Genomic DNA, 14,229 nt, shown 5'->3' with positions numbered 1-14,229 from the left:
TGTTGTCAAGAATGTTTAAGATTTTTAAGATTCAAGTATTAAAAACATATGAGGTGGGGCAGCTAGGTGATGCAGTGGATAGAGCACCAGCCCTGAAGTCAGGAGGATCTGAGTTCAAATGTGGTCTCAAATACTTAACACTTCCTAGCTGTGTGACCCTGGCTAAGTCATTTAACCCCAATTGCCTCAGGGGGGGGAAAGAAGAGGTTTTGGTTTCTCAAATATAAACACAGTATATAACAGCAAAAAAATGTTATTTATTTATTATTTAAATACATTGCTATTAAGGAAAAAAAGGAAATGGGAAGGAAAGGGAATAAGCATTTATATAGTACCTAGTATGTTTCAGGCACCATGCTAAACAATTTTTACTAATATTATTTCATTTTATAAAGATCTTTTAGTAAACAGTTTTTACTGAAATTTTTTTCTTTGGTATAGGACAGAAAAGATATCAGAAAATTAGATTTTTTAATTCAACAGATACTTAATTGGGCACCTACTATGTGTTAGATACTGCAAAACACTGAGGGAGATGTAATGATTTAAAATCACTTGACCTTCCTGAGCTTCAGGTTCTTCCTTAGTAAAATGTGAGGGGAGAAGAATAGATAGCCTCTGAGGTTTATAAATCTACAGTCTTTCATGCTCTAGATCTATAGTCCCATGTAAGTATTTAATTATAAAAAGTAGCCCCTCATTAGCCCCTCAGAACTCATTTTGTTTGAGTCTTATTTTACATTGGATTATTCAGAAGTAATAACATTTGCATACTGTATGATCATCTCCTGAAACTCCAAACTACTTAAGTGTATGGTCTTTCTGGATGGTTAATAAGCCTTTAGATGTATATCTTGGAACTTTTTCACAAATAATGTGAGAATATAATTGAATTTTAACTACCACTTTTCTGGCATTTATGATGATTAAATGTTGACATAATTCTTACAAGTGACAAAATAAAATTAGGGGGTGAGATAGGAAAGGGGAGGATTAGAGAATCTTAGTTTTTTTTCAGCCCTGTTCTTGATTGATTGGTCCATGTAGTTCTTTGTTTTTCTTATCAATAATATCAATAATAAAGCTCTAAAAATTTTGATGCCTATTGTCTTTACTGGGATACCTTAACAAATCATTCACCCTCTAACTGTGGCTGAGCTGTTTTTCTTATAATTTATGTAACTTTTTTTTTCTTTAGAAAATATTGATGCTGATGGACAGGGATTTTGTCAAGGAGGCTTCAGCATTGATTTTACAAAAGTAAGTTATTAGTCCCTATTCAATAATAAATAAAACTAAAATCTACCTTACTGCTTTATTATCTATGACAATGGATAGGTTAGACATAATATGGATAATTGAAATGCACAGATAGTAATAAGAATATGTTGTTCAATTGCTTTAACTTTAGCTCATCATTAATTCTTAAAGCTATTATTATATTATGGGAATAGAGATATAGGAATATTTTGATCTAGGCATTGGCCAAGGCTATTTTGGCCACAACTGTTGAAGACTATCTTCAAAGTCATAAAATAGGGAGGAGTACTTATACTGTCAAAAATTATAGCTCCAAGAAATAATAGTTAAGTGATATTATTGTTATTATTATTAATAAAATGGTTAAATACCAAAATATACAAATCTGAATTTTACTTTCTTTCTTCCCTTTTTAGAAATAGTAATAATAAGCAGTAAAATAAGTAAGTTATAGGAGAGGAAAAGAAGAAATAGAACGAGTTTTCCTAGAGAGTCTGAATAAATTCCTCAGAAACTGATAGGTGATTATTACTGTACAAATTAACAGTTGAATTACAAATTATTTTTTAAAAATTCAAGTCAAATTTTATTTTGGTGGGGGCTTTATTGGTAATTTTGTTAATGCATAAATAAGGCATGATTAGAACAGAGTACAGTGAATTGTGATTTTTGTCATCTATTATGGGACATCTTATAAATGCATAGATTTAGAGTTGGTAAAGCCTCTTGGGTCATCTAATCCAAACACCTAATTTTGTAGGAAATTAAGGATAAGAGATGTGTAATGACTTGTTCATAATCACAGAGTCAATCTTCAACCTAGGATTGGAAACCAGGTAAAAGATTCCAAATCCCATGGGTTGATTATTTGTTAATTACACTGTTGACTTTCAGAGTCTTTTAGTGCCAAGTGAAAAATATATATTATAATCAAAATAATTTAACCTTTACATGTATTGAGACCTGGTTTCATCTAAATAGCCTTGCATCCTGGTCATCTTTTCCATTTCTAGTTGGATTTCTTCTCATAATCCTTGACACATTGGTCCTAGTCAGAGAATCAGAATATTTGTTGCTTTCATTGCCAGTTTTGATATTCTCTATTTGTTGCCATCACTTAGCAACATTTTCTTCTTTAAGATCAATCTATTAATCATTTTCACTCATGTGGAACACAGTAGCTATTGTCTATCAACCCCAAGTTTATTCTTCCTCCTATGTCAAGGAGTTTAAAACTTGGCTCACAATCTTTCTCTCCTTACCAACTCCTGCCATTTTATTAAAGGCTTCAAGATTCATATTGATGGTTCTCTCAAATGCCCTATTCTCCTAGTTTTCTCATCTTCTCAATCATGAGCAACTCTTTTACTCCAGCTTAGGCAAACGGAGATAGCCAAATCCTAAATCTCTACAGATTACTTACAGATGCTCTAATTCCTCTATCAAAAATTCTGACATTTATCTGATTCTAAAATTCTGTTATTTCATCTTTTTCTAAAACTTTAAATTCTCAAATATTTTAATTTGGGGAAGGGGTAACTTTTTAATGTAATTGATAGAGTACCTGACTTTGATTTAATAAAACTTGGATTGAAACCATGATATGTTGGTATATATACACACACACACATACCCAATGTAAGTACGCATATATATGTGTATGTATGTATGTATGTATAAGTATATATGTATGCATGCATATATATTTAAGTATGTATGTATATGTGTGTGTGTATGTGTGTGTATGCACGTGCGCTATATCACTCTATCCAAACCATTTAATTTTACTGTTTGAGACAATGCTCTCAGGTGATGAATTATAGAATAATTGCTGATTTAATTTGGTACAGGGAGTTCCTCACCAGGACATTTCTATAGTACCAGACAAAAAAAAAAAAAAAAAAAAAAAAAAAAGAGACTTTTCTTAAATGTTTTTTATTTATATATTTTCTCTTTGTCAAATTTTCAAGTGTTTTTTTTTTTAAATAAATTCCAGTGCAGTAATTAATGCCCTAGATAACCCAGGAAAATATTGATTAAAAACCGAATAAGCAAGATAATGACTTTTTTATAGATTGTGGGGAAAGAGAGGCTATGATAAGTCAAATTAATTAAAACTATAGACACCACAGTGTCATGATCATTTATAAAAAATGTAATAAAGTATTACTATCTTGTTCTTATCCTTTTATTTGTATTTCATTTAGGAAGGGAAGTGTTTATACTATTTGTCTAAATTAATTACTTAAATAATCCATTCCTTATTCACTTCATATGCCAATGTGATATTCGTGATCCAAACTATAAGGTTTCTATATAAAGTGAATAATTTTAACTGTAGTAAAATAATTACATTTAAGAGATTAGTTTATTTTCTTTATGTTTATAGCATTACAATAACCAGAAATATTCTTACTTCATAATACAAGAACTGTGATGCTCAGTTTAGTTTTTAAAAATAATTTCTAAAGCCAAACATCACAGATTTTTAATTGGGAATCATTTAGACATTAACATTGCCAGTATCATCTGGTCATGCAGTCATGATATATTGAAACTAGAGATATTTGGAATTTGGGGGTAAATTTGTCCCCTATTTTATATATATATATATATATATATATATATATATATATATACATACATATATTTAATCTTAGACTGAAACAAGTAAGTACTTTATGTCTAAAACACTCAATTAATTTTCTGTGATTTGTAATAGCCACAGAATAGGACTAGGAAAGTTCACAATAGATTATCCACAATCAACTGAAAAAATGTGCCCTTTAGCTTCTCCTCTAATTCTGTCAGATTGTTGCTATAGGTACCAAAAAGAGTTTCCCTCCAGTGAAGCATGAAGTTCCTTTGGTAATCATTAGGATGGGAAATGTGCCTCTGTAGTCACAGACTTGATAATCAAAGTTTAATAATAGAAAACCCCTTGTTAGAATAGCAGATACAGTCAAGTTAACAGGATCCATATTTATTTTGACATATATACTGATATGCCATTTTTTGACATGGTGGAAAAAGTAATAGGCCAAATGATATTAAGTTAAGAGAGTTTTATTTTTACTTCCCTTTTTGTTCTTAAAATATATCTTAGTAAAAATGACACATACCCGACCTGAATAGAATTAATTTTAATTTTAACATTAATTTACTCAATATTTTATTATGAAACATATAACTTTTAAAAGAATTATTTTTTTTCTGCATCATTTTCCTCTCAGGCAGACAGAGTACTTCTGGGAGGTCCTGGCAGTTTTTATTGGCAAGGTAAGTAAATTAAATTATTCACTACCTGATACTGATTTTTGCTAACCTATTTTGTCTCAAAAATGTGTTTTCCCAATTTTTGTATTAAAATATTCTCTATTTAAAAATGAAAAATGCTATTTAAAATGAAAATTTTATTTACTAATCATTAAAATCAAATGTAGTGTACACTGGGGAAGAGAAAACTTAAACAAGAGAAGTATTTGCTTTCTTGAATTATCTTGGATGGGTTTTTAAAATTATTATAGATATTTTTATTTGTATGTCACCTTTATATATGAATATTATCTTCCTCCTCCTCCCTTTCCCAATAAGCTATTTCTTTTAGCAAAGAATAAGGGAGAAAAAGTTGGGGTGAGGGAAACAGTTAAATAAAACTGATCAACCCATCAACTGAGTCTGGCAGTATATGCTGTGTTCTACATCCATAGTCTACCCATCTTTCCAAATAAAGGAAAAAGAGGGAAGTGCTTTTTAAAGTCTCTTCTTTGGAGCCTGGGTAGGCCACTAATTGTACAATGTCCAGTTTCTTTTTCTGCTGTTGTGTATTTTCATTTACATTATGAGTTTTCCTATGCTTCTTTGGAATTCTTTCTTTTCATTACATTAATTACCAGAATTTTTTAGCTATTCCTTAATCAAATGGGGCTGTGTGGTTTCTTTTTTTAAAAATACTATTTAAAGAATCTATAGTTTTTATCATTAGCTAAATTCACTATTAGTAAAACAAAACAAATAGAATCCATGTAAAATGGTTAAAAATAAAATGAATAGGCAACTTATTTTCCTATTTCATTTTCCATGTGATTTTTTTTAATACCCCACCCCTAATCCCTTTTTATGCTAGTCTCAGTTGTTTCCTAGTGACAGTCATAGGTTTAGACTTTATGAAAAAGGAGAATAAAGGATATATAAATTGAAAGAGAAGAGGAAAAATGGAATAAAAAAAATGAGGAAAATAAATGGGCGGAAAAGAGAGGAAACATGCAAATCAGGTAATATTTACTAGAGAAAACCAATCACATTATCATATTTTGATTCGAATTTTTAAAATTTACTGAAATCGTTAACTAAATCTCTGAGCCTTCTACATGAGTTTTTTTTTTTAAATCATTCTTTTCTCCCTTTTTCCCCCCACCTCTATTCTGTCTGCCAACATGAACAGACTGGCATGCTGTGGGAGAGAAGGAAATGTCACATGGTTATGCCTGTGAGCCAAAACACTGTCAGGAAGATAGATTTTGCATTTACCCATCAGAGTTGTTTAGTAATTGTTTCTTTTTTGTACGTGTGTGAAGTGATTGGTGATATATTTAATAAATCGACTTAAATGGATTATTTTGTTTGAAGTTTTATAAATACAATTTAAGTATTTGAATGATGTCTGTAGGTGCTTTTCTGCACACTATAAATCTGAACTATGCTGAGGACTCGGAAGATTTCTCAACTGTTGATGTAATATTTAGTGAAGTTTTTATTATGGTTAGGAACAGCAGTAGAAATGACATGGAGGCTAAGATTTAATAATAATTTCAACGATTCACTCTGTGAATGAGAGAATACTTTAGTAAAAAAAAAAAAGTCACCGGTGCTTCAAAAAAAAAAAAAAAAAAAAAGCAGACTTAATTGTAGACGTAATAGGAAAAATATTTGACTATTAAGACTTGAGTTCTGTTATGAAAATCAGTCAGTAAACATTTAAGTATCTACCATGCTAGTCATACTGCTAAATGCCACAGATTAAAAAGAAAGAAAGAAAGAAGTGAAAGATAATATCTGCCCTCAAGGAACTCTCTCTCTTTTTTTTTTAATAGCTTTTTATTTACAAGTTATATGCATGGTAATTTTACAGCATTGACAATTGCCAAACCTTTTGTTCCAATTTTTTCCCTCCCCTCCACCCCCTCCTCCAGAAGGCAGGTTGATAATACATGTTAAAGTATAAGTTAAATACAAAATAAGTATACATGTCCAAACAGTTATTTTACTGTACAAAAAGAATCAAACTTTGAAATAATGTACAATTAGCCTGTGAAGGAAATAAAAAATGCAGGTGGACAAGTTCTTTCGCTGGGTGTACCTGGTTCAATTTATTATTGCTCTATTGGAACTGATTTGGTTCATCTCATTGTTGAAATGGGCCACGTCCATCAGAACTGGTCATCATATAGTATTATTGTTGAAGTATACAATGATCTCCTGGTCCTACTCATTTCTCTCAGCATCAGTTGATGTAAGTCTCTCCAGGCCTTTCTGAAATCATCCTGTTGATCATTTCTTACCGAACAATAATATTCCATAATATTCATATACCACAATTTATTCAGCCATTCTTCAATTGATGGGCATCCACTCAGTTTCCAATTTCTGGCCACTACAAAGAGGGCTGCCATAAACATTCTTACACATACAGGCCCCTTTCCCTTCTTTAAAATCTCTTTGGGCTATAATCCCAGTAATAACACTGCTGGATCAAAGGGTATTCACAGTTTGATAACTTTTTTTTTTTTTTTAGAGTTTTTTTAGTCTTTTTTTTTTAATAACTTTTTATTGACAGAGCCATGCCTGGGTAGTTTTTTTTTTTTTTTTTTTACAACATTATCCCTTGCACTCACTTCTGCTCTGACTTTTCCCCTTCCTCCCTTCACTCCCTCCCCCAGATGGCAAGCAGTCCTATATAAGTTAAATATATCACAGTGTATCCTAGATACAATATATGTGTGCAGAACCGAACAGTTCTCTTGTTGCACGGGAAGAATTGCATTCAGAAGATAAAAATAACCTGGGAAGAAAAACAAAAATGCAAGCAGTTTACATTCATTTCCCAATATTCTTTCTTTGGGTTTCTATCCATCCTTGATCAATTGAAACTGAATTAGATTTCTTTGCCGAAGAAATCCACTTCCATCAGAATGCATCTTCATACAGTAAGTTTGATAACTTTTTGAGCATAGTTCCAAATTGTTCTCCAGAATGGCTGGATGTATTCATAATTTCACCAACAATGTATTAGTGTCCCTGTTAAGGAACTCACTTTCTATGGAGGAAACAACAGGCAAATAAGTAAATAGAAATTATATATACTGGATAAAAAGGAAATCATTAATACTTGGAAGTCACTAGCAGTAAAAAAGTTTGGGAGAGGCTTTCCTAGAAGACAGGATGATAAAATGGTGCTAAATGAAAATGGTAATAAATATATTTGCTATCTTTCATCTCTTTGTTGTATCATATGTTATGGCTACATAGCTTGATTAGACAGACACAAAAAATTAAATCTCTATAAATTGTATAACTTCTTTTGACATTAAACAAATGGAGAAATTACTGGTGTTACTAGGTACTGACTCTTTATGGAACTAAGTGCGTATACAAAAATACATACATACATATATATATATTTTGTTTTGTTGCACTTGTTTGTACTCATACAGACTTGGCTTGGGTTCTGTGGAGTAACCTAGAGCCAGAGCTCTTCTGACAAAAAATAATAATAGTAATAATAATAGTTTTCATTGCTTTTTGAGGTTATGCATATAATCATTTAGTAAAATCAAGTAAAATCATTTAGTGAGAACTTTTTGGAATTGACTGGCATTATGGAAACTTCTGTCCCATCACCACCAACAACAACTACAACAAAATTCTACGTTCTTTTTTAAGTTTTAAAGGTTTTGATTATAGTTATAGAAGAATAACCTGAAGAATTCTATATGCCTTTCCTTAAATGCCAGTGTTATTCTGAAGCAGAACAAGTCCATATAATTCCTTAAATACCTAATTTATCTTCATGAAACTGCTCAGACATTGATAGGTAGAATTAAAAATAATTCAAGTTTTTTTTTTCTTAATGTGAGTAATTGAGAAGTTAATAGTGGGATTCTTACTTAGGGATTCCAAGCACTGTTACAAATTATCATCTAATGGTAGCATTAGGGAAAAAAAACAAACAGGTAATCCTCCTCTCTCCTTTTTTTTTTTTTTTTTTTTTTTTTTTTAAAGATTCATAAGTAAAATTCTATTGGAAAGTCACAATGTTCTTTCTTCCTCCTCTCCCAGGTCAACTCATTTCTGATCAAGTGGCAGAAATTGTGTCTAAATATGACCCCCATGTATATAGCATCAAATATAATAATCAGTTAGCAACTCGGACAGCTCAGGCTGTTTTTGATGACAGCTACCTAGGTAAGTATTCTAAATATATAACCTAATTTTTCAAAATTTGTTTTATTTTTAATTTGTGGAATAAAACAAACATTTTTATAAGGTAGTATAATATAAAAAATGTTTGCACATGAAACTGTAAATTTATGTACAACTTGCTATTCCTTTCCTTTTAAATATACAATTATATAAATTTCTTTTTTCCTTCTTTTATTTTCTTTCCTCCCCAAAATCCTAGATATAGCTACTTTTAGATAAATAGGTATGTGTGTGTGCGTGTGTGTGTACATACATACAGATGGAAAATTATACTATGCATACTTTTATTTATCATTTCTCTTAGTGCAGATAGCATTTTTTTCTATGTCCTTTATAGTTAATTGAGTATTTATAATAAAATAACTTATTTGCTCAAAGTCATTCTGGGTTTTTGTTGTTGTTGTTGTTGTTTGTTTGTTTGTTTTTAGCTGGGGCAATTGGGATTAAGTGACTTGCCCAGGATCACACAGCTAGAAGTGTTACATATCTGAGGTCCTTCTGACTTCAGGGCTGGTGCTCTACCTACTGTGCCATCTAGCTGTCCTTTATAGTCATTCTTAAAGATATATTGCTGTTATTGTATTCAATATTCTCTTGGTTCTGTTTATTTTGTTCTTCTAAGTTTATAGAGCTCATCATTTCTTACAGAATAATTGTATTCCACCACAATCATATACCATTATTTGTTCAGCCATTTTCCAATTAATGGCCATCCTTGAAATTTAGTTCTTTGTTGCTACACAGAAACCTCCTATAAATCATTTTAGAACAGCTAGATTCTTTTCCCTTTTCCCTAATTATCTTTGAGAAAAGACTTAAAGTAGTATTGTTGGGTCAAAGGGTATAGGTGGTTTAATAACTCTTTTGACCCAATTCTAGATTGCTTTCCAAAATGGATAGATAAGTTCACAATTCCACCAACAATGAATTAGTGTCCCAGTTTATCCATGTTTTCTCCAACATGAGCACTTTCCTTTTCAATCATTTTAGTGTCCCAGTTTATCCATGTTTTCTCCAACATGAGCACTTTCCTTTTCAATCATTTTAGCCCATGTTTTATTATGTTTATGGTTGTTTTATTTTGCATTTATCTAACCAATAATGATTTAGAGCATAGATCATTTTTATTATTTCATTGGAAAATTGCCTGTTTATATCCTTTGAACATTTATCAATTGGGAAATGACTCATTCCTATAGATCTGACAAAGTTCTTTATATATTTTAGATATGAGACCTTTATATGAGAAATTTTTTGAATGAATGAACCTTGTTGATCCTCTAATCTCTCTCCCCCCCCCCCAATTTTATGATTACGGAAACTGAGGCTCATGGAGTCTTAAATGATTTAAGTAAGATAACATAGAAAGTGAGTAGTAAGTATCAGAGTCATGGCATTACTTGGTTTAACTATAATTATTTTATAACTTGAGGGTACAACATGACTAATTATTACTATTAATGTATTTGAAAGTTTTTTGATCAGTGAAGAACATAGAGTGATGTTTGACCTTGGACAAGCTATTTAAACTCCCTAAGATTCAGCTTCTCTATCTGTATAAAAAGAATCAATAATATTTTTATTATCTACCTCACATAATTATTAGAAAAATATCCTGAAAAGCACAACATAAATATGAGCTGTTACTTTTTGATCAGATTTCTTTTAATCACTGTATTGATATTGTGGAGATTATCTTCATCTCAGGTTTTCACATTATATTGGCTTAAATTTTTTTTTTCTATTCCATCCATTTTTTATTTTGATGTTATAACAGTTTAGAAACTATATTATAGAAATGTGAAATATAAATGATGCTTATGAAATAAGCATAATGTTTATGAAATGAAATAAAAATAATACTTAATTTGCTATTAGCTTAAGAAGATCTGTATTTTTCTTGGCTCTGTGTGTGTTGTATACATACACATATATATGTGTGTGCAAATGCATGTGTTTGAATTATTAGAGTATTATTAGAGTAGCTGATGAGCCACCCTTTGTAGAGACAAACCTTTAATAACTGTAACAAAGGCAACTAAATGGTACAGTGGATAGAACATTGAACCCATAGTCAGGAAAACCTGAGTTCAAATCTGGCTTCACACACATAGAGGCTATGTGATCCTTAGTAAGCCATTTAACTTTTATCTACCTCCATTTCTTCATCTATGAGATGGGAGAATAATAGCACCTATGTCCCTGGGTTTTTGTAAGGATTAAATGAGATGATATTTGTAAATACTTTGTACATGGGATTTTGCAATTGCTAGCTATTATCATTATTATTTAAAATATTAACCAAGCATTTAAGTGCTTATTATGTGCCAGTAACTACACAATAAGAAGAGGACTAAATTCTGCTTTGTTTTCCTGTATGAAGTCTTGGACTGTTAGAAATTACATCCAATATGAATTTTAAAAATACTGTATGGAATACATATTTTACAGCCTTAATAGTCGTTGGTATATTTTAGCAAATTGCATCTTTAAACCAATAAGTAATAAAATATCTTCATTCCATGTAAAGTTAATATTCATCTACTCTTTCCTTTGACTAAGATATTTTCCCCTTTAAAAGTTAGAGAATTTTTGTTTTGAGGTGAAGCATACACATAGAATCAGATTCTCTCTCATAATTTACATTACTTAAAAAGCTATATAAGAACATGAAAAGATAAAACCAATAATTTATGCATCAGGGAAAATCTGACATTTCAGCTCAGTGATTGCCTTTCCTCTGTCAGGATCAATAAATTTGGTCTTGCAGCTTAAGCTATATAAATAAAGTTAAGGTGGCGCAATAATATGTTGTTCTAACAGGTACATTCTATTGAAGTATTTAGTGCAGTTACTCTTATTTAAATTCATGTTTCCTACACAAAAACACACATACATAGTATACATTTAGTTGTTTTGATTGGACTAAAAATATTAGTTTATTAGTGGACTTAGATAATTTTTAAAAGTTATATTAAAATCCCCAGAAATCTTATAGTTTATTATATTTGGTTTTCTGTTTAGGCTACTCTGTGGCTGTTGGAGACTTCAATGATGATGGCATAGAAGGTATGATGCTTTAAAAAAAATAAATATAATTAAAATCTTTAAGCTGTCAGAATACATTATGGCTAAAGATTGCAGGGGTGAAAATAGATTTAGAAACATCATGATTATGAAATAAAATAATGAAAGAATGTACATTTTAGTATATTGAAGATAATTCTAAACTTTTAAAAATCGTAGGCTGGGTTTATTTTTCTCTAGTCCTCCCTCAAAACAATAATTCTTAACCCTCTTTAGGCTCAAATAATGTTACTACCTTTAGGAATTTATGGTGGCATTATTGTCCAGGACCTTAAATATAAACTACTTTGCTTAACATTTTAAGTCTTATATCTCCAACTGATAGGAACACACACACACATACACATGCACGTGTGTGTGCGTGTACATGCACCTAAAATTTATTATGTTTAGATTTTCAAAACCTGCTCTTTGAGTAATGGGTAATCATTTCCAAACAAGTACTGTGTCAGAAATGAACCAAAACTAATTCTGAAAGACCTTTTTATTATAGCCTAAGAACTCACTAGACACCCTTTGCCAGGTAGGAATGTCATTATTTCCTGCTACATGCTACCAAATACTTGGAGAAGAGATGGGCAGACATGTTTTCCCCTGATGATTTCTGAATTCTAGAACCTGAAAGAAAACAAATATAGACATACATCTAGTTTAGAGAGATTTCTTCTGTTAGGAAAAATCCAGACAGTGAGCCCCTTGCAATTGAAGTGGGACATATTTTCACTCTATAAATTGCCCCTCCCCAAATTTCTTCATACAGATTACCTAAAAGATGAAAGGTTTGCCAACCTAATGCAAGTTTCTAACTTTTTTATTTTTTAAAATACAATTGGCAATAATTTTTTGCATGGTGGCTACTATACTTATCTACCAATGTTCCACTCCTGTTTGCAACCTAACAGTTAAATTAGCTAGATACTTTGAACCTTTCCATAATGTTAACCATTATACTATTTCCACATACATTCTTCTCTTGTAGGTAAACTTTCTTAAAATTGTAAGCTAATTATTAATTTCTGCCCTCCACACACATCTTTACATAGACCCTTTCCCTCAAATATTTGTAATACCTTTTCTTTCTCCTAAACTTTGCCTCTTAATCCCCTTCAGTCTTCCTTCACATTTATTCTATAAAGCCTTGAACTCCACTTAATTTTGAATACTATCTGCCCAGCATTTCTCTACTCAATTTTCTCTTTATTATTTTATATCCAAGTACATTAGCCTTATGTATTGTATTTCTTTCTTATCTCTTCAGTTAGATCCTGCTAAGACAAGGAAATATGCCCTAGTTATTTTCAAAAGTTTTAGAAGGATTTGGTTGTGTACTTTACTAATCCTTGATTTTACTTGGAATATGACTCCTTAACCACAGCAAGAAATCAGATATCAATTTTAATTTTCATTTTCTGTTTACCAAAAAATACAACAAAATAAAAATATTTCTTAGTATTCAGATTTCTACTAACTATAAACTTAATTTTACTCATTTCAGTAATTAAAGTAATTGCATTTTTCAGACTTTGTTTCTGGAGTCCCAAGAGCTGCAAGGACATTGGGAATGGTAGGAAAATTGTTCTTTTTTAAAAAATTTATTTATTATAATAACTTTTTATTGACAGAACCCATGCCAGGGTAATTTTTTTACAACATTATCCCTTGCACTCACTTCTGTTCTGATTTTTCCCCTCTCTCCCTCCCCTTCCCTAGATGGCAAGCAATCCTATATATGTTGAATATGTCGCAGTATATCCTAGATATAATATATGTGTGCAGAACCAAACAGTTCTCTTGTTGCACAGGGACAATTGGATTCAGAAGGTAAAAATAACCTGGGAAGAAAAACAAAAATGCAAACAGTTTACACTCATTTTCTAGTGTTCCTTCTCTGGGTGTAGCTGCTTCTGTCCATCATTGATCAATTGAAACTGAATTAGGTCTCTTTGTCAAAGAAATCCACTTCCATCAGAATACATCTTCATGCAGTATCGCTGTTGAAGTATATAATGATCTCCTGGAGGAAAATTATTCTTTATAGAAATTAGGTTATCTCATTTTTTAAAACCATATTTTCATGAAATTTCATTTACCCTAAACAGGTTTATATTTATGATGGAAAAAATATGTCTTCTTTGTATAATTTTACTGGAGAACAGGTAAGCCTCTTAAAATTGCTTTGTATTTTATATATATTAAATATACTATAAATATATGTACATATGTATAAATACATATTATTACAATCACACACATGTATAAAACATGTTGTATGATCTAAAATATGTTCCCAACTTTTATAATGAGAGTATAGTATTCTATGTTTGACAGTTAAAGTTTTTTTATTTTTTTATATCAAAATAGTTTCAGAAGACCCTTTTGTATCTGTGGTGGGAAAATATC

At 30.8% G+C, this 14,229-nt stretch overlaps 1 protein-coding gene across 1 annotated transcript in view; it reads left to right on the top strand.

Moving 5' to 3' along the window:
• Positions 1-14,229, top strand: part of ITGAV (integrin subunit alpha V) — a 128,079-nt gene that overhangs the window by 60,358 nt on the left and 53,492 nt on the right. The window contains exons 5-10 of the mRNA XM_031960349.1: positions 1,199-1,260; positions 4,494-4,539; positions 8,599-8,724; positions 11,767-11,811; positions 13,350-13,393; positions 13,929-13,985. Of these exons, the coding sequence (XP_031816209.1) occupies positions 1,199-1,260; positions 4,494-4,539; positions 8,599-8,724; positions 11,767-11,811; positions 13,350-13,393; positions 13,929-13,985 (380 nt within the window). The remainder of the gene's footprint in view (positions 1-1,198; positions 1,261-4,493; positions 4,540-8,598; positions 8,725-11,766; positions 11,812-13,349; positions 13,394-13,928; positions 13,986-14,229) is intronic.

This window comes from Sarcophilus harrisii, chromosome 3 (assembly GCF_902635505.1).
Source record: "Sarcophilus harrisii chromosome 3, mSarHar1.11, whole genome shotgun sequence".
Taxonomy (NCBI): Eukaryota; Metazoa; Chordata; class Mammalia; order Dasyuromorphia; family Dasyuridae; genus Sarcophilus; species Sarcophilus harrisii.
The sequence above is the reverse complement of the archived record's forward strand: the minus strand, read 5'-3'. Positions and strand labels throughout refer to the sequence as shown.